The 24,842-nt window shown below is 41.7% G+C and overlaps 2 protein-coding genes across 4 annotated transcripts in view; one reads left to right on the top strand and one right to left on the bottom strand.

The window, feature by feature from the left end:
• LOC108701229 (G-protein coupled receptor 39) overlaps positions 1-2,457 on the top strand; it is a 48,242-nt gene extending 45,785 nt beyond the window's left edge. The window contains exon 3 of the mRNA XM_041576379.1: positions 1,859-2,457. Coding sequence (XP_041432313.1) covers positions 1,859-2,370 — 512 coding nt within the window. The 3' untranslated portion in view covers positions 2,371-2,457. The remainder of the gene's footprint in view (positions 1-1,858) is intronic.
• LOC108701230 (ly6/PLAUR domain-containing protein 1) lies at positions 2,409-24,653 on the bottom strand. 3 transcript variants are annotated; one of them, XM_041576380.1, is made up of 4 exons: positions 24,472-24,653; positions 22,505-22,583; positions 21,844-21,978; positions 2,409-2,930 (listed from the first exon to the last, which is right to left on the bottom strand). In XM_041576380.1, exons 2-4 carry the CDS (start codon positions 22,551-22,553, stop codon positions 2,695-2,697), a joined length of 420 nt encoding a protein of 139 aa, XP_041432314.1. In that variant the 5' UTR covers positions 22,554-22,583; positions 24,472-24,653; the 3' UTR covers positions 2,409-2,694. The 3 variants fall into 3 exon arrangements, with proteins under 3 accessions (XP_041432314.1, XP_018091066.1, XP_041432315.1); XM_018235577.2 differs by lacking the exon at positions 22,505-22,583 and having other exon boundaries at positions 24,472-24,652; XM_041576381.1 differs by lacking the exon at positions 22,505-22,583 and having other exon boundaries at positions 24,547-24,628.
• Positions 24,654-24,842: the final 189 nt, after the last annotated feature.

The following is a 24,842-nucleotide window of genomic DNA, read 5'->3' as shown; positions in this document are numbered from 1 at the left end:
TGGCAGATTATGAAAGTTTGAACACATTTCTGTTATTACAGTTTTGCTAATGAAGGTGAATTGTCCTTTAAAGGAACAGTAACATCAGAAAATGAAAGTGTTTTAAAGTAATAAAAATATAATGCAGTGTTACCCTGCACTGATGTAAAACTGATGTGTTTGCTTCAGAAACACTACTATAGTTTATATAAATAAGCTGCTGTGTAGCAATGGGGGCAGCCATTCAAAGGAGAAAAGGCTCAGGTTACACAGCAGATAAACTCTGTAGAACATAATGGTGTTATCTGTTATCCACTATTTAACCTGTGCCATATAGTCTTTCTTCAATTTCCACCATTGCTACACAGCAGCTTGTTTATATGAACTACAGTAGTGTTTCTGAAGCAAACACATCAGTTTTACCAGTGCAGGGCAACAGTACATGACATTTCCATTATTGTAAAACACTTTATTTTGGTGTTACCGTTCTTTTAAGCTGCAAGTCAGTTTCCTCAAGAGACCTGCATGTCTTAAATTGTTACAATTACTTATTTGCTTATCTTAAATTGTTACAAAAAAGTATCTAAGTGCATCTGGCTGTTCAGTGCAGGAGATCAAAAAAAAAATTTGGGACATTTTGGTAACAAGCCTGGACTGCGGGTTGAGCTGTTAAAAATCGAGACTATCTTGCGAAAAATAAGACAGTTTGGAGGTATGCTGGAGAGGGAGGTTGTCGGTATGTAAATATAAGTGGCAGTTCTTTTTATGTGAGAAGTTGGGTTGGGACAGGGAGAGATAAAAAAGAGCTCAGTGCAAAAGCAAGCTTGTGCCCTATGTGTAAGAGTCCTTAGGTAAGGGGATTGTCCAGCTTGTGTGATCGATATGTGTTGGGAAGCCATGATATTGTGGGCAATAGTCAGGTGGCTCATTCAAGTGTGGCCACTGGCCAGTGATCCCATGGGGTTGGTTCTGAATAAAGGAATGAGATTCCCAGCAAAGAAAAAGAGAGTCTATTCTGCATTATTACTGCCGGGAAGAGCTGTGGGTAGAAGGTAGCTACACAAGTGAAAACAAAGAAAGAAAGATGGGATCTGCCCCTAATGCTGCACTTAGAAATAACTTCATGTGTATCTGGGAGATCAGTCTGATGCCTCCCTCCCTCCAGGAAAGGGGAGAAAGCAGCCGAGCGGTTGGATCAATAAACATATCATTCGGAGAAGCAATTTCTACTCCAGGGCAGATTTTATTACACAGACTGCAGCCCAGCTTCTTTGCTAATGGTACCTTCCCCTTTAAATCACAGCCTTTGTACATTGCTTCCAAGGTGACCAGAGCTTTCTGCCCATTCTGTGCCCTTGATTTTCTGTGCACTAGTACGGCAGTCTCTTTCTGCTGTTACATGAGTGAGAGAGGAATAGGATTCATGATTATAGGTGCAAAGCTTTGTGCAGACCAGGGCTGTCCAACTGGTGGTCTGTGGGATGTGGCCAGGCCCAGATTGGCAATCTGTGGATTCTGGCAAATGCCAGAGGGGATGCTGTAAAATGCCATAGAAAGTTACTGTTGATTGGGCTGTTTGTGACAATTTTGAATCCCAGTACAGACCTGGGTGTGGCCAAGATATTGTTACTGCCCCAGCCTGCCCAAGGGCAATTCTGACTTCTCTGTAGCTTTATCAGAATAATCTCTCCCTGACATATGGGTAGTAAGCAGCTCACTGTATGTAGAAGGTTGGGCAGGGCTGGTGCATGAGTATAATGGTCCTGTTTCATATAACATGTGCCATGTCTATTTCCTACAGCTCCTTCTTGTTTTACCTTTTGTCATGTTTTGAATGGACCTTCGGCCTCTCACAGTCTCCCTTTCTCTTTTCTTACAGGTCTCATTGTCGGGACACTTGCCCTCTGCTGGATGCCTAACCAAGTCCTCCGCATCATGGCAGCCAGCACTCCAAAATACGAATGGTCTGTCAAGTACTTCCACATCTACATGACACTACTCCCTGTAGCAGATACCTTCTTCTACCTGAGCTCTGTGGTCAACCCCCTTTTATATAACATCTCTTCTAAGCAGTTCCGAGCCGTCTTCCTACAAGTCCTGCGTTGCCACCTCACCATTGAACATGTCAACAAGGAAAGGCTTCTGAGAGCCCAGCAAATCTCAGCCAAGAACAACGCCAGCTCAAAGCGCCCCCTCATCCTCATGTCTATAAGAGGGAGCCTCTCTGGAAGGAAGACTAAAGAAAAGACATTTAATAATTTCCAAGCTGCCGGTGCCTCTGACATGCCACTAAGTAGCCAGGAAGCCAGTTGGACAGAAAAGGAAATGAAGGTAGAAAGTAGCGGCAGTAAAACATCAAGACCAAATGGTCTGTGTGAAAGTGAAATCTGAGCTCAAATAATACCAATAAAATACACAGGGAACCATAATGCAAGAGAAGAGCAGAATCATCAGTTTGTGATGTGCTTGTTTAATATGCTACCAGGGTGCGCACAGACACAGGGCCCTTTATGGAAGTGCTGAGTTCAAATAAAAAAGGTTTCACTGAACCCCCAAAAAGAAATAAAGATTTTAAAAATGTCTCTCTTTCTATAACACATAAATATATATATATATTTACATATATATATTTCTGGTGACTTGTCATTGCTTTGGAAAGAAATTGCAAACAGCTACCAGAAAGCAGGATTCCTAAAAAAAAAAGTGCCATGTACTTTAGAGCTGTACGGTCCCCAGGGCCACCATTAGTAACACAGGCGTGGCCCAAACATGCCCCTGCAAAGCGGCTGCAGTATTGCCCTTCTTCTTTGTCCGGGGCCCATTGCAGAGAGGCGTGTTACAGCAGCTGATACACACAGAGTTCCCTTTGCCCGGGGTGCAGAATGATTGGTAACCGGCAGAGGCGATGAGGCAGGCACCAGACGAGGCACAGGACTTGCGGTACAATATCCCTGCAAAACAAGTCATACAGACAGGTTACTGGAGCCATGGAGCTAACAATCCAAACTGTATGTCCCACATCCCTTGGTTATATTATCATTAACAACTTGGAAGCTTCACCAGGTCTAGTAACCCACTAGTAACCAATCAGCAGGCTGCTCTAGTTCAAAAGCAAACATATGATGGTTGCTATGGGTTACTAGACCCCGTGAAAACTCTACAACTTTAATAACCCCCCATGCAGAATGTAGAGCACCTGAATTCCAGCCTCATGTGAAATTATAAAAACCTAGACTCATGCTAAACAACCCCCGTATGCAGTGGACTCCCCTCAATATCAAGCATTAAGGATGCAGTGCTTATAAACATGATATTTCAGGCTGAAAATTGTATCCTTATTAAACTAGCTTTTATCATTTATTCACAATCTGTTATTTTATGATTTTTCTTCTTTGTATTGTATATATTTATGGTTTACAGGTTCCATATATTTACTTTTTCGGCTAATCTTCCTTATCTCTCTCACCAGATCAGCCCCAGGCTTCAACAAGCAGCAGCGCAGTAAATGTTAATGAGCAGAAAATGAGTAATTGATCCTGCAGTCCAGGGGCACTGGCTCTGATCTTCCCGTTATACCAAAGCATTCTGTCACAGTGGCACAGATACTATATGATACAAATAGTAAGCAGCAGTCCTGCACTGCTTTATGGCTGAGATTCTAGCTATTTGAATAACAGAGTATTCTATCACAGTGGTACAGACCCTATCGGATACCCATTGTAAGCAGCAGTGCTGTCCTGCTTTATGGCGGATATTCTAGCTATCTGTATAACAGAGCAGTCTGTCACAGTGGTACAGATCCTATCTAATACCCACAGTGTCGGACTGGCCCGGCAGGACACCAGGTAAAAACTTGGTGGGCCAGACTCCCTCTCCCAATATTGGGATTGTCTAAAAAAATTATTTTTTTCTGCGCCACGCAGCACATTTGGCGCATGCGTGGCGAGTGGCTCACGCGTCACAGTAGGGGAGCGGGGGCCAGAGGGGGGCCCTCGGACAGCAGTCCCGGTGGGACCCGGCCCCCACAGTCCGACCCTGAATACCCAATGTAAGCAGCAGTCCTGCCCTGCTTTATGGCAGAGATTCTAGAAATGTTCCCTCTAAGGTGTGCGCTCAGACAAAATTTGAGGCAGCACCCACAACAAATTGTGGTGCGCACAAAGAATTTTGTGTGAAAACACTAAAATTTGTATTAATTCTGACCTGTGCACGCATTTTTTAAAAGTTCACAAGTTTAAAATGTGCACACAAAATAATTTTTTTGCGCACATAGACAAGAAGGAATTAGATGGATTCAAGCTATCTGTATAACATGCAAAGCACAGACAATTGTTCAGCACTGGAGCCTGAACCACTGGTATAACACAGAGTGACTGATAGAAAAGCATAAGGTGGATATATAAAAGAAATTTGTTTTGGAGAGAGAACCCCCCACTCTGACACTCAAGCAAACTTCAGGCAAATACAAAATATTAGGGATGCACCAAATCCACTATATTGTCGGACTAGTCCCACATGCATAGCAACTTCAAATTTCTTGTTTGTGTGATAAAAAGTCACTTGATTTAAGGACTTGGTTTGGCCAGGCACTTGGATTTGGCTGAATCTGAATCCTGACGATAAAGGCCAAACCTGGATTCAGTGCATCCCTACAAAATATACATACTTTCTATTATCTATAACACACAGATCTTTCCCCTTCCCCATCACTACACTGAGGAAACAGCAAGGGTTAAGTGGGGGGTTAAAGATGTAGTTCACCTTAGAAATGGTTACTAGTATGATGTAGACAGTGATATTGCAAGGAGATATAAAATTAATCTTCATTTTATAAGGTTTTGAAATTATATTTTTTTTATTTCTCGGTTTTGGAACTGTAACAGCTCTCTGGTTGCTGAGCTTAGTTACCCTTGCGGCAGTTAGGAGTTTAGAATGGAATATAAATAGGAGAGAGCCCCAACAGAAACATACGCAGTAAGAAAGAAGAATAAGAATGACATTGAAGCTTCCCAGTGAGGGAGTTGCGAACGACGAATAAGTAAAAAAAACCAAACAGAATAAATAATGAGGAGCAAGTGAAATGTTGCTTAGACTGGGTCTGTCTTTAAGATACTAAAGGTAAATTTTCATTTGATGGAGGAGAGAGCAGCTCATCTCACTGGCTGCATTATTTTACACGGGAAAGTGTATCATGGCACCGTCTGTTCACGTTGCAGAAGCTTCAGAGGTGCACTTTATCAAATAGAAAGGTGACTCCTCGTACTTTGGAATGAAACAGATAAGATGCTTGGGGGAGCGGGTGGCAGGAGTTGCGTTTAAATCACCCATTCCCCTGCAGTGGGATCAGGGCCCATTATGGAGTATTTCTGGAATTACAAGCATATACGTGGGTGCTGTGGGTATTCCATAGAAGAATTCCCACTGGTACTTTTGTCCCCAACTGTCTCTTACTGCTGAGCTGACATTTAGCTGCCAATTCACAATAACTGTATTTTAGCAGCTATGCCCCTGCCTGATACCAGGACTGGTTGTTTGCTTTAAAAACTGGAGCATGTGCCCAATATCTTGTGTACACTGCCCACTGCCTCCTTAACCATCAGCAGTCATTGGGCACTAAATGCTTGTACCAGGGATAGGAGAACAAGAACATCAGGGGAATGTGGGTGAATGGGAAGGGGCAGGCAGGTTTGGAGCATCATAAAAAATTTATTCCAGTTGGTCAGGAAACAGTATCACTATGATTGCTTGTGAGGAACAACCTTGCCAATGCTTCAGATGTGCCCTCCCTTGCCATCCTGCACCACTCTACTCATAAAATGAATACAAACATGATGCATCTGGGGCCTCCATAGGGTCATTGCCTCTATTGTCTGAAGCTCCTGGTAAAATAAACAGTAGCTACAAATTGTCACAAATTGCCCAAATGCTCTACCTATAGTTATCATAAACCCAGGAGTAGCAGATCTCATGCCTGCCCTGCAAGAATGGTCTCTAACCAACTACTGGAGTGATCCAATAGGTCACTAACCATTTTTTATGTGACCCAGGAGGATATCTAATATCTATTGGGTGAACTAGAAGGATCGATATTCAGCTATTGAAAAAGGAGGCTCCCATATCACCAATATGTAACACGAGATTTTAGGTGGTAATTCCACATTACAGAAACAGCAACACCTAAAAATTAAATTGTAGAGTACTTAAATTGTCCTGCGCCGGTAAAAGTAGTGTGTTTGTTTCATAGATACTGGCCCGCCAATATCCTGTTGGGACCCAGTTCTGTAGGGCTGCTGCCATAAGCCACCATCAGTTTTCCAACACTACGAAGAAAACGGCAACTTTTTATATTTTCTTAGAAGGAGAGGAGTTGCCAGAGTTTCAGTAAAGTAGAGAGAGGCAAAGAAGCAGCATGGGAGCAAGAAGCAGAAGTTGGTAGCCTTGTGCAACTGGTAAATCAGGTAATGCTTCTTAAATCCATATTCTGCAGTGATCTTTCTTGCATGTCTGGGTTAAATATGCTTATTAACCTTTTTATGCAGAGATCATGCATCTGGTCTGGGGTTAATATGTGCATTAACCATTTTCTGCAGTGATCTTAGATGCAGGTCTGGGGTAAATATGCTCATTGCCTATTTTCTTTAGTGATCTAACTTGCAGGTCTAGATTAAATATGCTCATTAACCATTTTCTGCAGTGATCATACTGGCACGTCTAGCGTTAATATGCTCATTACCCATTTTCTGCAGCAACCTTACTATCAGGTCTAGATTTATATGCTCATTACCTATTTTCTGCAGTGACCATAATGGCATGCCTGGAGTTAATACGCTCATTACCCATTTTCTGCAGTGATCTTACTAGCAGGTCTAGACTTCATATACTCATTACCTATTTCTGCAATGAACTTACTGGCAGGTCTGGAGTTATTATTCTCATTACCCAATTTCTGCAGTGTCTCTATAGGTATGCCTGGGGTTAATATGATCATTCCCTATTATTGCAGAGATCTTAATGACTCTGCAATAATAATGTCTCTGCAAATTATAGCCAAGGGTGGTATCCGAGGACCTTAAAATTGCCACTCTAATATGCTTAGTGCGTTTTTAAAGGACTGAAACCTTCACTTTGAGATGTTCTGCTAATCCATGTTCATAATATAAGGTGCACAGGGTAGCTAGGGGTGCACTTGGGGTTTATGGTATTTTATGTATGTAGGGTGAGGTTCTCTGGTGGGTATATAATAAATACCTTTTCAATTTATAATAAAATATTTGTTGACAAAAATCGTTTAGTTGCAGGGTCTGGATCAATAGATATATAGATATATATATTGTTCACGTTTTTTGCTGTTACTGGTCCTTTAAGAGGCACATTTCTAACCTGTTCTGCCTGCATGTGGCTTGGGTCGAATCCTTCTCATATTTCTCTGTAATTGGAAACGAACAGATACACATCTATAGCTCCATGTAAGCCAACCGGATTTCTGAAATTACTGGGACTTGAATCAGTTTTGTGACTGAAGCATGTTAAACAACTGCAATTTAATGTGAAGCTGTCAGTTCTGCACAGCCTTCCTCTAAACCCAGATTATCCCCCTGTAACTCAGACACCAACCAATTAGACTTCAAATGGATACAGACATGGAACAAATGAAACACCAGAATACATTTAGGAAACTCTTACATCACCTTGATACACAGTCTCTTTCTTTAAATAATTGTTAAATATTACATTTATCTTGGAGGATAACCCCAGGGATATTTTCTCAATCTGAAAGCAATATCAGTTAATGTCCCATGCAACAAAGGTGCAGTCTTCTGTTACTGTCTCTGCAATAAATGTGATTCTAGTAATCATAATAAAAGAACATTAGTTCCAGGGGGCATAGATCCTACCCCATGTAAGCAGCAGTCCTGCCCTGCTTTATGGCTGAGATTGTAGTTATCTTCCTGTACCAAACACACACATATAACCCTGGAGTTTAGGTTTAGGATCTGGCAAATTTATCATTTCAGTACAGTTTGGTGGAGTTTCTGTCATTTTTTTACATAATAATTACTGCTTTACACCTGTTTCTGTGAATTCACAGTCAGAAGCTGATGAACTAAAAAAAACGCTATATAGACGATAAATTCTGTTCCAAAAAATCTGGCAAAATCAATGGAAACGGAAATTGAAAAAACACTATCTGGGGCTTTCCCTTTGGGAGGTTTAGTTCTGTAGATAAAACATTATATTTCCAGTCAAGTGATCGGAGAATTCTCCGCCGCACTGTCTGGACTCAGAGGCCGGTTCCTTATTCAGAAAATGAACAACAACAAAAATGATTGTCCAGATCCAGTGATGAATGAAAGTGACCTGACCACACATCTTGACTTGCTTCTAATAAAAGAAGCCTTTATCATATCCTTACTGGGGGCAGAAGTCTCCAAGCCCAAACGAGCCATCACTTCAGTACTTTACTGGCCACATATGCGCCATTTATTATATAACAGCCACTGTTTATCCATATTTAATACACGTAATTCAGTTTATCTGCTGCTTGGCTTAAAGTATTGTGGGCAGGTGAAAGATTGGAAGCAATTTATTAATAAGAGAACATGCCCTGCGGGCCAGGCACTGCAATATATCCACAGTCAAGTTTATTGCAGAGTGAAAATTAATGACACATCCTATAAGTCTCCAATTCACTGGCAAGTTTGTTTATCAGCAGCTGCAGGCGCCGGTCCCCCCAAGCCCATCCAGGCTGGATCACTTAGAAGTGTAAATCACCAACCTCCATCAGCAGCAGCCTCGCATCAAATTGCTTTCACGCTTTGGAAACCTCTTTTCTTTTGAGATCTTTGGTTTTTAGAAACATCGTCAGCTGAACTGATATCTAACAGCAGTTTTATCACCATAAGCACAACAAATTCTATCTCTGGGTTTAATTTACTGGATAATAATACAGGGAAATAAAAAGCAGCAGGAAGGGAATGAAGAGTAGATTTTGGTAATGGAGAGTCACAGGACAGAAGTATGTATTTAATACCAGGAATGGACAACCCTTGGCTTTATTCAGATCCAGGAAGATGGCATTTTTACTTTAAATACGTGGATATGAAAAGCCTGACAGCACCAGTAGCAGTAGGCTACCCTGAAGGAACGGGCCCTTGAGGGACAAGGATTCTTCCTGTAGGACATGCAGGAGGGCAAGGAATGTTCCACTCGAGGGACTCTGGAAAGGAGTAGACAGGATAAATGGGATAGGAAATTCATGGGATGAATAAACAAACAGAAGGGTAACCGCACAACCAGGATTGTATTAGCAACAATGCCTTTGTCAAACAACAAATAAAACAATTACTGAGACACCATGTAGCTCAGTCACACCTCATCACAATCTCTCTATGGGGCAAATTCACTAAGCGCCGAAGCGCCGAACGCTAGCGTTACTTCGCTAGCGTTTGGCATTTTCGTTACTGCGCAAATTCACTAACGAACGCTGGCGTCGATTCGCTAGTGTTACTTCGCACCCTTACGCCTGGCGAAGTTTCGCTACGGACGTAACTACGCAAATTCACTAACGCGTGCAGTGTACTGAACGCTACCTTTTACGCTAGACTTCCTTCGCCACCTCAGACCAGGCGAAGCGCAATAGAGTAGATAGGGATTGCTTCAAAAAAAGTCAAAAATTTTTCTAAGTCCCAAAAAACGCTGGCGTGTTTTCTACATTATGGGTGATAGGCTGAAAAAGATCGAAAAATTTTTTTGGGGCTCCCAACCTTCCCCCCCTACATTTCCTGACTCATGGCAACTTACCTATACAGTGGGCACATGTGTAGGGCAAAATAAAATTTTTATTTGATGTTTTGAAGGTTTCCCAGGCATTTGTAGTGCTGATACGTATTCCTCCATTGAAATTTGAATTTGGCGCCGTATGCAAATTAACCATCGCTATCGTAGCTTCGCTTAGAGAATCAACGCTATCGCAACTTCGCAACCTTACGCTACCCCTGAGCACAACTTTGGATTTTAGTGAATTTGCGAAGCGCTGGCGAAACTACGCCTGGCGAAGTGTGGCGAAAGTGCGGCGAAGTGCGACGAAGTGCGGCGAAGTTACGCCTGGCGCAACTACGAATCTTAGTGAATTTGCCCCTATAAATCAGAGGCACCAGTAAAGTGTGGGGAGACAACACCCACTATAACCAATCCATATATTTGCATTTTCTTAGAATAAAGTTGATGTAACAGTCACTTACAGTGACAGTCCCAGCTTCCAAGTTATTCAGCCAGACAGAAACTCAAGTTTAAATAGTCTACCCATAATATTTCAGAACATGGAGTGTCTAACTGTAGAACTGGAACCTAAAAAGAGTGGACACCACAGCTTGTCCCACTCTGTTGTGCTTATACATTTGTTTTCCACAGGAAACCTTTGTATATATAAGACACCCACAGTCCAGGAGGCCCTCTGCTGAGGAGAGTACCAGGAGGGTGACAATTAGGGAAGCATCATATACAATGATTGTGTTAGAAATTCAGATTATCACATTTGTTTTATAATTATGAAAAGCAAGTGAAAGGTGTTTCGGTTGGACTATATTGACATGCCTTAAGCCCGGATCCCTATTCCAGTGAACTAAAAAAATCTGTTATAAAGTAAAGACTGGCCAAGTTGGGATTGGTTACTCTGGAGAAGAGGCAGTTATGGGGGATATGATCACTATGTGTGTATATATATATATATATATATATATATATATATATATATATATATATATATATATATATATATAAATATATATGGGCAGCAATGAAAGGAGAAAGTACAGAGAAAAGCAACTAAGCTGATAAAGGGAATGGAAGGGCTCAATTATGAGGAAAGACTGGAGAAGAGGCAGTTATGTAATGAAGTAGAGAAAGCACAGAGAATAGCAACTAAGCTGATAAAAGGGAATAAAATGGAGCAGTCATGGGGAAAGGCTGGCCAAATTGGAATTAGTTACACTGGAAAAGAAGCTTGTTAAGGGGGTATAATTATTAATATATATATATATATATATATATATATATATATATATATATATATATATTATAAATATATCCTCAGATTAGATGAAAAGACATCCTATGTTAAAGGAAAACTATACCCCCGAAAAATGTATAAAAAGATATTACATAAAACAGCTCATGTGTAAAACCCTGCTTCATGTAAATAAACCATTTTCAAAATAATATACTTCTTTAGTAGTATATGCCATTGAGTAATCATAAATAGAAAACTGCCATTTTAAAAAATAAGGGCCGTCCCCTGGGATCGTATGATTCACAGTGCACAGAAACATACCAAACAAACCATAAATGCTAGGTCACATGAGCCAATAAGCAGACAGAGTTCTGTCTTTTGCTTCCACACTTCTTCCTGATACAGTTAGAGTTGTAGTATTTCTGGTCAGGTGATCTCTGAGGCAGCACACAGACCATCACGAAATGGGGGCTTAAGGGAGCACGAGATGTAAATTTACTTGAATATATATTCCAGTTTGGTAAGATTCTTTTTTATGCCACTTTGATATAAACTATCTGTTGCTCGAGTATTCAGTTTGGGGCATAGTTTTCATTTAAGGAGGGGAAAGGGTTGTTACAGTGAGAGCAGTGATTTTAGCCCCATTTAAGTAAGAGCAATGTTTGTGGTAATAATCTGGTGGACTGCACCCCCCCCCCCCCCCATTAGAGCATGCCATTTTATAACAGTTCACTGTGGAGAGATGCTGTAACCATGGAAGGAAATCATGGACTGGGGACAACCATACTTAGTATAAGAATGATGGGACTGAAGATGAACATGATGAATGTTTCCCTATTCAGAGGAGAGGTAAGTCAGGATTCAGTGTAACAGACAATAACAGGAGGATATCTCGAATGAAATCTTGAAATACTTCATTGAACCAGTGGATTGCAAAGAGCAAACAGCATGCTGGTATATTCATAATAGCAGTCACAATTGTAAAAATTGTTTTTCCATTTGCCCCCCCACCCCGGAAGATGTGGACAAGATTGGAAGTCCTTTGGAGATCCAGATTGGATGAAATTTTTGCTACCTTAACATGGTCAAAAATGTAGGAAAATTTATTAAATTTTAATCCCAGTCGACTAGTTCTTGGTTCAACAGAAAAAATCCCACAGTATTCACTACTGAAGTGCATGATCTTTACGTTAGGCTCGGCCCTTACCAGGGTTGAAGTGACAATCAAGGAGGAAGCAGATTTCTGGCAAGCAGATAAAGTAGAATATGCAGTATCCATGGCTTTATAGAGTCTCAGGTCAAAGTTTGGGCAAAGGTAAGGGCAGGAAGTGATCAGAATATTCAAAATTGAGAGTCAGGAACCAGAAGATCAGCCAGACATAGCAATTTAGGATATACCCAGGAACTCACAGAATCAGTCCTATAATCAGGTATTTAACCCAAATTTCTTGCCAAACCACATTTTAATACTGTCACACACCAACACCACCAACACATCTTTACACCAGCGCTGACATTCACTACCATGGAAACCACATGGCGACCATGAGCACCATTGTCTTGGACACAGCATCAGATGAAAGAGGAGTGCTGGCCGGCGCTCATGCTATCTGGTTCTTTTTATTACTCCGTAAAGTAGGCCTTTAGTCACTGGCCTCACCAGGCTGCTATCAGTGAGAGACAGGCTGTGGTCCAGTTTGGGAAATTGTGATAGTTGAGGCCCAGTAAAAGGCAAAAGTCCTGAATTGTAGACCTGAAAAGGTATGAAGCTTAATTTAGAAACAGTGGTATTTCACCTGGTCTGGGGTTTGGTCAGAATGGGGCATGGTTTGGGTGTATCAGAAATGTTTTTACATTTTGAATCTGTGGGGAACTACTGGGGATGCGACTGCACCCCCTTGGGCCGTGCAAAGAGTGAATCCACAGTGAAAATTGCTTTTGTAGGGGGGTGGGGGGGCCTGGCTACACAACTTCGCAGAGGGTAGTTACATTACTGTTTCAAATGGTGGCAATGGGCCTCCAATCTTAACAGGCAAATCTGGAGTAAAGTAAGATTCATGTCAAAATGATGTATGGGCCTGTTTCTTTAGGTGCAAGTATGAATGTCGGCCACTGTGAGAATCCTGAAGCTACCACCAACTTTCATGTGGACACGGACCAGGCTGCACAATGGCAATGAGACTCCGGAGATGGTTCTTGGATACACAATAGCATTGTGACTCATCCCTGAGATTGTTCCTGGACATACAATAGCACAAGGACTACTCCTGAGATGTTGCCTGGATGTGCAATGGCTCTTCATCAGATGTTCTCTACAGTAGACAGACATGTAGATGATCCTACAAATGTCATGCTCAATCTCTCACTACATTTTGGAGACATCTTGTTTTGAATTATCGCGGGAGCTTTAGAGTCAATGCCATGGGTACCTGTTTTTTATCAGTATGATGTGGTAGTCATCCTGTTCTGTTACATGTATTATATGTTATATGACTGAGTAACAAAATCATAAGAAAAGTACATTTTATAGGCAAACGCCATTTATTGCTGGCAAAGAACTGACCTATTATGCATGTAAAATACATCATTAAACCAACGTTCTTAAGCCCTGTGGGAAGGATGAGATAATGAATTAGGTATGATTGTATAAACCCTGGTGTGACGCTCAGAATACAGCATTTAGTAAGGAGGGGTTTATGTAAAGAGATTGCTTTATTCACACTTGATTTCAGCTGCTCTGTCCTGCAGTTATCTCTTTCCAGGCAGAGCAGGGAGTCATGCTCATGAATTTCAACTTAAACTTCCACTGAGAAGCTCTTAAATAAATGGCCGAACCCCAGGGAACAGATAATTGAGAAAACATCTAAAAAATGAAATTCATTTAAAGCCGTTGTTAATAGAAGGAAACATTTTGGACCAATCTCTTACAAACAGAAATCTGCCCTGCCAAGGTCTCAATTCTGTGCTCAAAATGAAATGTTAGAGCTTCTTGGATTATCACCATATTCATGTGAAATTACTGGAAACAGAAAGAACAGAAATGGTTTGAGGGAAATGAGATGACGAGACAAAAGGGTTTTTTAAAAATAATTTGGCCCAGTGGTCCTAAGTGGGCGCAGATTCACACCCATTAAAATGCCATACTTGTGACCATACATAGGAGTGACCTGAATGATGTTACTTTTTACATGGGGCACAAGGTGCAGGGCAATCAGGTGCAAGGGAGCCCAATACAAACCTGCCTTGACCTGAGATCTGACTAATACTCAGTGTTCCCTGCCCTGTATAACACAGTCTGCAGCCTTGTACCTTTATATGGTTACATAACTCCTCAGTCACTTCTAATATACTTATACTGTATATCCCTTATAATACACGAGTGATACTCAGAATTCCCTGTATAACTTAGTCTGCAGCCTTGTGCCTTTATATGGTCACAGAACCCCTCAGTCACTTCTAATATCCTTATAAATTACAGTAGGGCAGGGGTCCCCAACCTTTTTTTACCCGTGAGCCACATTCAAATGTAAAAAGAGATGGAGAGCAATACAAGCATAAAATAGTCCCATGGGGTGCCAAATAAGGGCTGTGATTGGCCATTTGGTTGCCCCTATGTGGACTGGAAGCCTACAAGAGGCTCTACTTGGTACTATACTTAGTTTTTATGCAATTAAAACTTGCTTCCAAGCCTGGAATTCAAAAATAAGCATCTGCTTTGAGGACACAGAGAGCAACATTCAAGGGGTTGGAGAGCAACATGTTGCTCGCGAGCTACTGGTTGGGGATCACTGCAGTAGGGGGTACATTATTCCTTATAATACATGAGTGATACTCAGAGTTCCCTGTATAACTCAGTCTGCAGCCTTGTGCCTTTATATGGTCACAGAACCCCTCTGTGACTTCTAATATCCTTATAATTTACAGTAGGGGGGAACATTATCCCTTATAATACATTAGTGATCCTCATTGCTCCCTGTAAAACTCAGTCTGCAGCCTTGTGCCTTTATATGGTCACAGAACCACTCAGTGACTTTTAATATCCTTATAATTTACAGTAGGGGGTACATTATTCCTTATAATGCATGAAAGATACTCAGAGTTCCCTGCTTAACTCACCCTGCAGCTTTTCTATGGTCACACATCCACTCATTGACTTTCAATATCCTTATCAAACATTATTCTTTATAATTAGTGATGAGAAAATTTTACAGCCAAGATTCGCACGCGAAAATGACGCCCATAGACTCCAATGGGCGGAAAAAATTGTCATGTGTCAAAAAAAATTGTAGCGCGACAAAATTTTGTTGCTCGCAGACATCAATGTATTTAGGCGGATTTTCATCGTTCCGCCAGTTTTCAGCAAAGCGAAACGGGTCAATTTCGCCCATCACTATTTATAATACAATGCATCAGAGAGGTCTCAAACTAGAAACATAACATTGCTCCCTAAAAACTCAGTATTTATTACATATTATAAAATATCAAAACCCAGAAAGATGCAAATATTTGTCTGGAAGTCATTGAATTCTATGGGTGATAAAATGTTTTTGACACGTGACAAATTGTGCAACAAATTTTTATGCGTGACAATTTTTTTTCATCCATTAGAGTCTATGATCATCATTTTTACTGGCAAAACTTGGTGAAAAATTTCACTCATCACTATTAAGGAAGCCTCGGTAGTCCCAATATCATAGGCATCAAGGGAATATGAATAAAGGGAAGCGAAAATCCAAAGAAAGTCAAATTCCCCAGTGGGGCAACTGTCAAGTCATCCTTATGGTTAAAAGATCATCAGATTACTTTTTATATTAGTTTATATCAGTTACAGTTAGGTCCGTAAATATTTGGATAAGTTTTTTCCAATTTTGGTTCTGTTTTTTAATTTGCCCACTTGCTTTTGAGCCCCTGAAATGAAGAGATTGTGTTAAAGAAAGGCTTTAGTTCCTCACATTTTAATGAAATCTTTTTGTTTAACCCACTTAATTAGAGCTGAAAGTCTGCAGTTCAACTGCATCTGAGTTGTTTCATTTAAAATTCATTGTGGTAATGTACAGAACCAAAATGAGAAAAAAAAAGTTGTCTAATGAGATATGCCTATTTTGGTGGAAACCTTGTTTAAACCCTAACAACTTTTTTTCTACAAAAGCGGCAGGATGAATACTATAACATCATACTTGTACTTTAAAGGCCCACTATGCCCCTCTTTGCAACTGCTGATCCTTAATGGGTCAGTAAACTACTTTGTGCAAAATGAGTTCACTGAATACGGCTTGTGCTAGACTTTTTTTGGGATTAGTTATTATAAGACACTAAATTTGCCCAAAAGCAGTAAACCCATAGCAACCAATCAGCACCAAGCATTTACTGGTCACCTGTTTAAAAGCAAACATCTTATTGATTGCTATGGGTTACTGCTCCTGGGCAAACGTATTGCATTTTATTACATATGTCTACTGTTCTAATCACAAAAAAGTATGTTTTTTGTTATTTCTTGAGCTAAACAGCGAAAAAGGAAAACTGAAACTCCTCCATGTTTGGTCCATGCAATGTAGATAATTAGATTGCCAGTATACAACATCCTCCCTTTCACCCTTTGTTGTGACTGTTTTGTTAGCAGGAGCCAATTATGCAGGGAGGTAATATGTGCACTGAGAAATGTAATTATCTACCTCCCATGGACCACTGGGAATTCTGAGCTTGCCATATTCTCAGAACTCTGATACAAAATAATATATCACAATTGTGTAATCTGCCTCTTGCTCTATTGTCCATAGTCTGCAGCAATGAATATTCATTCCCCCTCCCCATGGCACCTTGCTTAGTATAATTGGTGTATGTGGGGAACATGAACACAGAGAACATTTTCCATGAATTTACATGCTGATCTGCTAAGGCTTTTACTGCCCCTTATATACTGATTAATCCATAGTGTACAGGATGGCGAGAAGATCGATTATGCTTCTGATTCACATCATCAACCTTATCTCAACACAAAGCCTTTGCATTTGCGCAAGCTTTGAAGGGGTTATCTCACTTTGCTCCAAGACACAAGCACATTTTTACCTGAGGCGGGAATCGGCGAATACATAAACATAAAATAATAGCTTTTCTCCCAAATCTATTGAAGAGTAAAACTCTAATTACAGGATTGTGCCGTCAACCGGATTAATTTCTACAACCTCTATTGAGTTCAGCAACCTCTGCTGAAGAAGTGTCAGAAATGCAAATCAATATCACTGGGATCCATAGCAAGCTTCTGACAGGCAGCCTGGAGAATGGAAGCCAAGGAGATGGCACTGCTTGCTAAGGATGAAACTCCAATTTCTCTGTAAGTGCAGGGGTAGAATGATACTGGGGAGCAGGAGATGATGGGTACAAACAAGGCCTCCATTAGAAAGCAGATCCCGCCACACCACAGTTAAAAGACCATTAGCGCTAAAAACGGTAACACCCCCCCCACACACACAAGTTATAAAAAGCCATTGATGGTCAGGGTCCCCCTATAAGTTAAAGGGGAACTATTGTGAAAACGAAAATTTAATATAAGATTCATCATACTAAAATAAGAAACTTTGTAAATACAATCAATAAAATATACTGCATAATAATCAAGTTTGTCTTCACTATTCCTCTCTCAGCATCTGTTTCTCTTCATTCTGTCTTCATGTAGGAGTTGGGTGTCAGATATTCATTGACAGTTAGATCCAGTATATCTTATGGGGGGGGCTTCCTTTCCAAGCAGATGTATTACAGTTCATTGAAATAATTGATTCCAGTACAAACAAAATCTAACAAAATAACTGCCTTTTGCACAAAACCTGCATGTAGAGAGACATGACGTCTGGTGATTTTAATAGAGTGAGCTCTAATACATTTTCTAGGCAAAAGGAGCCCCCCTATAAGATATATTGGATCATTCATCTGACACCCAACTCCAGCATGAAGAGAAACAGATGCTGAGACAGGAACAGTGAAGATGAACTTGATAATTTCAGAAACCGTATATAATTTCTAATTGATTATATTTAGAAAGTTTCTTATTTCAGTATACTGAAGCTTATATTAAATTTACATTTTCGTGATAGTTTCCTTTTAGAAAAAAACTTTGGGGCCAGGGCCCACCATAAAAGTTTTTTTTTAAAAAAACTACAAGTTAAAAAAATAATTGATGAACAGGGGCCCCTATAAAGTAAAAAAAAAAACATTGGCGCCAGGGAAAGTTTCTTATTTCAGTATACTGAAGCTTATATTAAATTTTCATTTTCGTGATGATTCCTTTTTAGAAAAAAATCTGTGGGGCCAGGGCACACCATAAACGTTTTTTTAAAATCATTGGTGGTCAGGGCCCCCTTTAGGTTAAAAAAAAACATTTGCCCCAGGGCCTCCCTTACAAGTTAAATATAACATTGGGGTCCGAGAATATATTTTTCAAAAAAACATTGGTGACAGGGGCCTATAGAGTATTAAAATAATATATTGGTATTCAGTAGAACTGGCTCCAGGACTTTAACTTCAGCTCCTTTCATGACTTTGGGTATTTTCTCGGCTTCAGGACTTTAAGTTTGGCTCTTGTCGTGACTTCGGGTCTTTTTGCGGCTTCGGGACTTCGACAATTCAGTTCAGGACTTCAGGAAGAGGCGGCATGGCTTTGGCGCTGTCATGGGAGGCCTGGCTATTTCCAAAAGTGCAGCACAGTCGGGCCCCCTGATGGCGGCCCTGGGTACAAAGGGGAGGATGATCTCAGTGTGACTATTGGAGCTGTAGGACAATTCTTGTATCTAAGGGGGTTGACTAAAACACTTGTGGCTGAGGAAGTATCTCCGAGAGACCAGGCCCGGATTTGGGGCGACATGCCTCCCAGCTGCATTCTAAGGCGCACTGGGTACGTACAGCTCCCGAGCAGTGTCGGACTGGGACACCAGGGGCCCACCCAAAAACCTCAGACCAGGGGCCCACCATAAAACCTTAGACCAGGGGTCACTTTTAGTACTATTATTCTTCATCTCCTCTATCAACCTATATTCTCCTAGTCTGTTTTCTTTACACACTATAATCAATTATTCCATCTATTTAGCCTCTTTGTTGTCATAGAAATAGGGAATGGCCATGAAATAGGCCAAAAGTTAAGCAGCATGAGGGCCCACTGACACCTTGGCCCACCGGGAGTTTTCCTGCTATCCCTGTGGGCCAGTCCGACACTGCTCCCGAGTGCTCTGGCACATGCGCTTGAGTGGGGCATGGGGTTGCTCGTGTGAAGGTCAGCAGAAGGGAGCTAGGACCTCAAGGCCTAGGGGCGATCATGTAGGAAATCTGGGCCTAAGAGTGACTTAGAAATACCCATATCTGTACAAAATAAGTGCCTGGGTAAATTTGAGGGATTGAGGTCCTCGTGGCCTCCAGGCTGGATGGCAGATCTGAGACTCCCATTGTAGTAAGACGTGCCCGTTCTCCTAACACAGAAATCCAAACGATGAAGACGTACAGAGCAAGAGACAGGGTGGAAACTCTCTGCATACAAATGCATCTCACTGTTTAAGGTAAATGATACCAAGATTTGGCAGAATGGAGGATTAATTCACAGCTATGTTTACATTAGTGTGTAATTTGTGCAGATTTTCACCCAAGGGGGTGTAGGAGGCAGCTACTACTGTGCCCCCGTTATTCTTAATAGGTTTAACAATTACCCCCCAGTTGACTTGTTTCAAAAAACAAAAAAGTACTGAACGTTTCCTCTTACCACGCACAATCCCTGATCTCGGGAGCAGCTGTTTAACTTTCATTGTGAGTAAAAGCAGAGAGCGGAGGGGAGCGCAGGCAGCAGAGCACATTTCACAGAGTCACCCAACGGTCTCGCCGCCGGGGAAGGGATTAAATTCCGACTCACACATTTTATCCCTGAAGTTTTCTGATTGAGGTCATTATTACCTTGGGCTGTACAGATGCCAGGGTTCACAATATATAATATTTCGTGGCAGGAAAATTTTCCATCTGAAATGAAATCATCTTTAAGATAAAGACAGTCCCTATTAGCCTGAGAGTGGCGGAGAAAGCGCCGGGCACATTTAGTTACAAGGGAAGAAGAACATAACGAGCGTCACCTTTCCGGTTATTAATACTAAATATGGGTGTCTGCATTCTGGCATGGCGGCCAACTAGAAGTAATACAGGAGGAGGCAGAAAAAATCGGGTCCATTTTCCCCCAGTTGGTGCTTATGGAGTTTGGTTTGCATGTGTAATCTGTGCCCAATAATAGATTTAATTGAAGGGAATCCAGAGTGACCCCCAAACACTCCCCATAAAAGAGCCTTTTAAAATAACTGCATTTTGAACCCACAGAAAATGTGATCAGCCCTGTATGCGATGTGATTTGGCGCAATGGGTCCATACATACTCTAGCACATTCAGCCAATCATAGACTGATCTAAACATTCATTAGCTGCTACTTCAGCGTATTTAGCGTAAAACTCTATAACCTTCTCCTTGATGGCTTAGCGAGTGCTTATAATGCCACTATGTACAAGACTGTATTTTTATTATTATATTTAACTACGGCTTTTGTTGATCTTTTTAACCATTGGAAACCATTTAGAAGTATAAATGACAGGGGGAAGAGGCCAAGAGACAAAGAATGAGAGCAGAGAAAAATAGCCAAAGAAATACAAGAAAAATAGAGGAAATTAAATAGAAGTAAAAGTTAATAAATGGGCCCTTGTTCTTATGGCAGAACACCAGAAGGAAAATAAATAGGAAGGCATTACTTCACAACTGTTTGGCCCAACTGGGGAAAAGAAATCTCAATCTAACCTTTCTCTGCTACATCACCATTGAAATTAATCGTAAACTGTCACATTATCATAGTACAGATAAAAGGCAATCAAGTATGAGCACTTTGTGTTTTAGAGGGCAAAATTCACCCCTCCCCCGTTGCACGTAGTATAAGTAAATGAGACCCATCATGTGCAATTTATCTCATTGAGTACATTTAGATACTTGATTCAACACTTCTTGGCAAGTCAGTGTCATATTTGCCTGATAGTTACATAGTTAAGTTGGTTTGAAAAAAGACAAAGTCCATCAAGTTTAACCCCTCCAAATGAAAAGCCAGCATCCATAAACACACCCCTCCATACCCTCACATAAACTATATATACCAATATCTATACTAACTTTAGATTTTAGTATCACAATAGCCTATGATAGTATGCTTGTCCATGCTTGTACAGTAGATCGGCCATCATCTTGCAGGTCATTCCCCAACCTCTCTGTCCTCACTGTGAAGAACCAACAACACTGCTTCAAAGAGGATTATTTTCCTCTAGTCTAAAGTGAAGCCCTGTTCCAGTTGATTGGAATCTAGGATTTATACATTATCTGGTTATTGGGAATTAGTATGGCACCTCACAGTAAGGTGAATAAATTCAACATTACACGTATACCTGTCTGTGTAGAATAAGCTATTTTCTTTCCCGAAGAAACTGAAGCAAATTCTGCCTATTCCACACTTCACATGCCCTTTACTCTGAAGTTAAAATATCTAGCAGTGACCCTCCAGAAACCTCCAAGTTCTGGTCCCTTATTCATCTCACACTGCTTCTACTTGCCTTTTATTTATATTCAGCCTAGCTGCCCAACTCCTCATAAATACCAGTGGAATATTTATCAGTTTTGCCCTAATGACCTTCAGAGTCTGGCCCAAGCAGAAAGACAACTATAAAACAACAGATTGAGAGGCACCCAGAGCTCACCCACATCACCAACCTGCCCCCACCACCACCCATTCCCCTTCTGCAGGGAGAAATCTAAGCTAATCTAGAAATGGACCATTGCCACCAACCTGCCCTAATGCCCCTTACCGTGACTGTTCTCCATCACTTCCTTCTGACAAGTGTCCTGGACATTGACTGTGCAGTTGACAATGAATTCTGGGGAAGAGCAGTCATCCAACTGAAATTCTTCACACTGGTAGCACTGGATCTGCAGAGCAAACCCTGCAGGAAAGAGAGAGAACAGGGCTCAGGGGTCTTTAGAGAGGTCCGGGGCAATAAATGGTATTGCTGAAAGGGAAGAAACAATAGTGAGGGAGCAATGGAATGAAAAGAGCAGGAGAAGAGGGAAGAAGCACATGGAAGGGGGACAGTGCTGTATTCTATGCACAATGCCACCGAATTGTCTATAGATCTGGTCATGCACCCATAATACGGAAGACCTGTTCCTATAAGTTAGTAAAATGCTGCCCAAGTACCCCACGGTTATGTCCTATACTCCTAAGTTTCAGACTTTAGGGTTCTCATTGCATGTCCTTTTTATATAAAACCCTACCATGGGAAGCCAGCCTTGCACTGTCATCCACTGTGACACACACACAACATGTGCCACTGACACAAACATCATGTGACACTAACACACTCACACACCATGTGGAACTAACACACACACACCATGTGGAACTAACACACACACACCATTTGGCACTAACACACACAAATGATAAATGTATTTTCACTCCACACTTACTGCGATTGTCCCCTCGCATCCCCTTTTCCTTAATTTTCTTTCCTTTCATCTGATTGGCTGCTCAGCTCTCTCACTAAAACTAAGAAAATTCAAAATCAGTGTATGAATAGCAATTTTTCCTGATACCCACTTATGGAACTGAAGCAGCGCTGCCAGCAGGTGGCTTAGTATTACTATTACACCTCCTCCAAATCAAAATCCATTACTGTACCATAAACTGGATGTCACTCCATCCCGTCCAATGTATTGCATCTCCATCATTCCCCTATAATAAATGACTGTACCCCAGATTGTGTTTACCACTCAGACTCCCAAATTATTTCATCCCCAGCAGCCCTGATAATCCATTGTTGTACCCAAAAGTGGCTGTAGTCTCACCCTGTCAACTGTATTCCCTCTCTAACATCTCCCATAATCCATTACAATACCCCAAACTTGCTGTACCCCCACTGTATTTCATCAACAGCCCCCCAAAAATCCCAGCGTATTCCATCTCCAACATACCCAATAATTAATCATTGCAAATCAATGTATTCCATTTCCAGCACACCCCATAATGCATCACTATGCCCCAAAGTGGAAAGGTGGAATGTAAGTAACAAGAGGAGCAGAGACACGCCCTAGGGTTACAAAGGTGATAGAGAGTGGAAATAGGGAAATATGCGAATAAGGACAAAAAGAGGGAGAACAACAGTTGGGTTACAGACTGGAATTAGTGGGGGGGTGGATGAATAACACAAATAAATGGAATGTACATGATTCAAGGGGAGACAGAGAAGAATGAAACTTGTGGGCAGGGGGCAGTCAGCAGAGATGTGTCTCTGTACAGCAATAGTGTATAGATGCACCTTCCTACTAACACCTCACACTTGCCTCAAGCTTCTAGGTGCTTCTAAGTGGAAGTTGAAGGAGTGGCCCTCATGTGCCGAAGTACTCTATTTATTGAAATAAATACAATTGTTTGGGTCACTCAGGCCCTACATGTGAATCACCACATAAGAAAAAAGAGCAAGTGAGAAGTGAACTCTCCCTAATACTGTGTGTATTGTTGGAGTTTAGGGTTGAAATGGAAGGGGGGCTGAACTAAGTTGTGCACTGGGGGCTCTCCATAATGGAACAGAGGCAGACTCAATGAACAGAGAGAGAGGTCAAAAGATATAGACATACAGACTGTCAGAATGAGAAACAGAGAGAGAAGTTGGTGAGAGATAGGGAGTGAAATGTAAAAGAGAGAAAGGGGCATCTAAAAAAAAGGACAGAAAGTGATGGCAGAGAGAGAGAGTGAAATGAGAAAGGGATGAGGCTGAAGATGAGAAGAAAAGTAACTTGGAGGCAGATAGACAAATAGGGGGTGTTGGGAGATGGGGGAGAGAGAAAAAGAGGAGCAGACATATGGAACAGACAGAAAAGAAACAGAAGACGATCCTGTAAATGTGTGAGGGAGAAATAGGAGAGAAAGAGAGACATTTTATAGAAGGGGCAAGAGATACAGAAGAGAAAAGAGATAGGAGAGAAGGAGGAAGAGAGAGGAATAGGAGAAAAGGAGAGGGAGAAATGATACAGAAGAGGCAAGAGAAACAGAAATAGGGGGAGAGAGAAGAAAGAGAAATGAGAGAAAGTAACCAAAGGACAGACGGGAAAAGACAGAGGGGATCGGGAGGGAAATGGGGTTCGGGGAATGAACTCGGAGAAAGGAGAGTGAGAGGCGCCGGGGAGAGGGAGCCGCAAGCGAGTGGGAAGAGACATCGGGCTGCAGTAAGTGAGCGAGTTGGTGGCGAGAGGCTACTCGGGGAGACACAGGTGGGTGACAGGGAGACAGTAGGGAGAGCGGGAGGATGGGGTGGAGGGTAGTGAGACACTGGGTAGGGGAGAACAGGAGGGACGGACACGAGACACGGGGGAGAGAGGTTTGGGGGGTCTGACAGTGATACACGGGGTGAGGGTTGTGACAGAGGAGCCCCTGGTACCTGCGCCCATCAGGAGCCCCCCGCAGACAGCTGCCCACAAGAGCGGAACGAACATCCTGTCCAGCGGCTACTGACCCATCCTGAGCCCCCCGAGCCCCCTGATCCTTCGCGAAGTCTCTGCGCTCTGAGTCTCCCCTGTCACTACAGCGCCGAGACTCCGCCCCCTGGAGCGTCACCGGGCGATGGGCGGCTCCTCACACTCCCCAAAATCTTTTCTCTCTCTTTTCAACCCCCCCCCCAGGCCCCGCTATGCCACCCTCATCGTCCCTGCAGCCTCTACAAATAACCTAACGCTCAGTACCCAAATCGCCTCTTCGACCTAATCTGATAATCTTTATCCTAAATCCCTTCACTCTGACTCTTTTCTAGTC

Source organism: Xenopus laevis, chromosome 9_10L, assembly GCF_017654675.1.
Source record: "Xenopus laevis strain J_2021 chromosome 9_10L, Xenopus_laevis_v10.1, whole genome shotgun sequence".
Classification (NCBI taxonomy): Eukaryota; Metazoa; Chordata; class Amphibia; order Anura; family Pipidae; genus Xenopus; species Xenopus laevis.
The sequence above is the reverse complement of the archived record's forward strand: the minus strand, read 5'-3'. Positions and strand labels throughout refer to the sequence as shown.

Coding starts and splice junctions, on each gene's coding strand:
- LOC108701230 (XM_018235577.2), bottom strand. CDS start 24,526: ATGTTCGTTCCGCTCTTGTGGGCAGCTGTCTGCGGGGGGCTCCTGATG. Junction 21,979..24,471: donor GGGGCTCCTGATGGGCGCAG/GTACCAGGGGCT, acceptor TCTTTCCTGCAG/GGTTTGCTCTGCAGATCCAG. Junction 2,931..21,843: donor AGTGATGGAGAACAGTCACG/GTAAGGGGCATT, acceptor CTTGTTTTGCAG/GGATATTGTACCGCAAGTCC.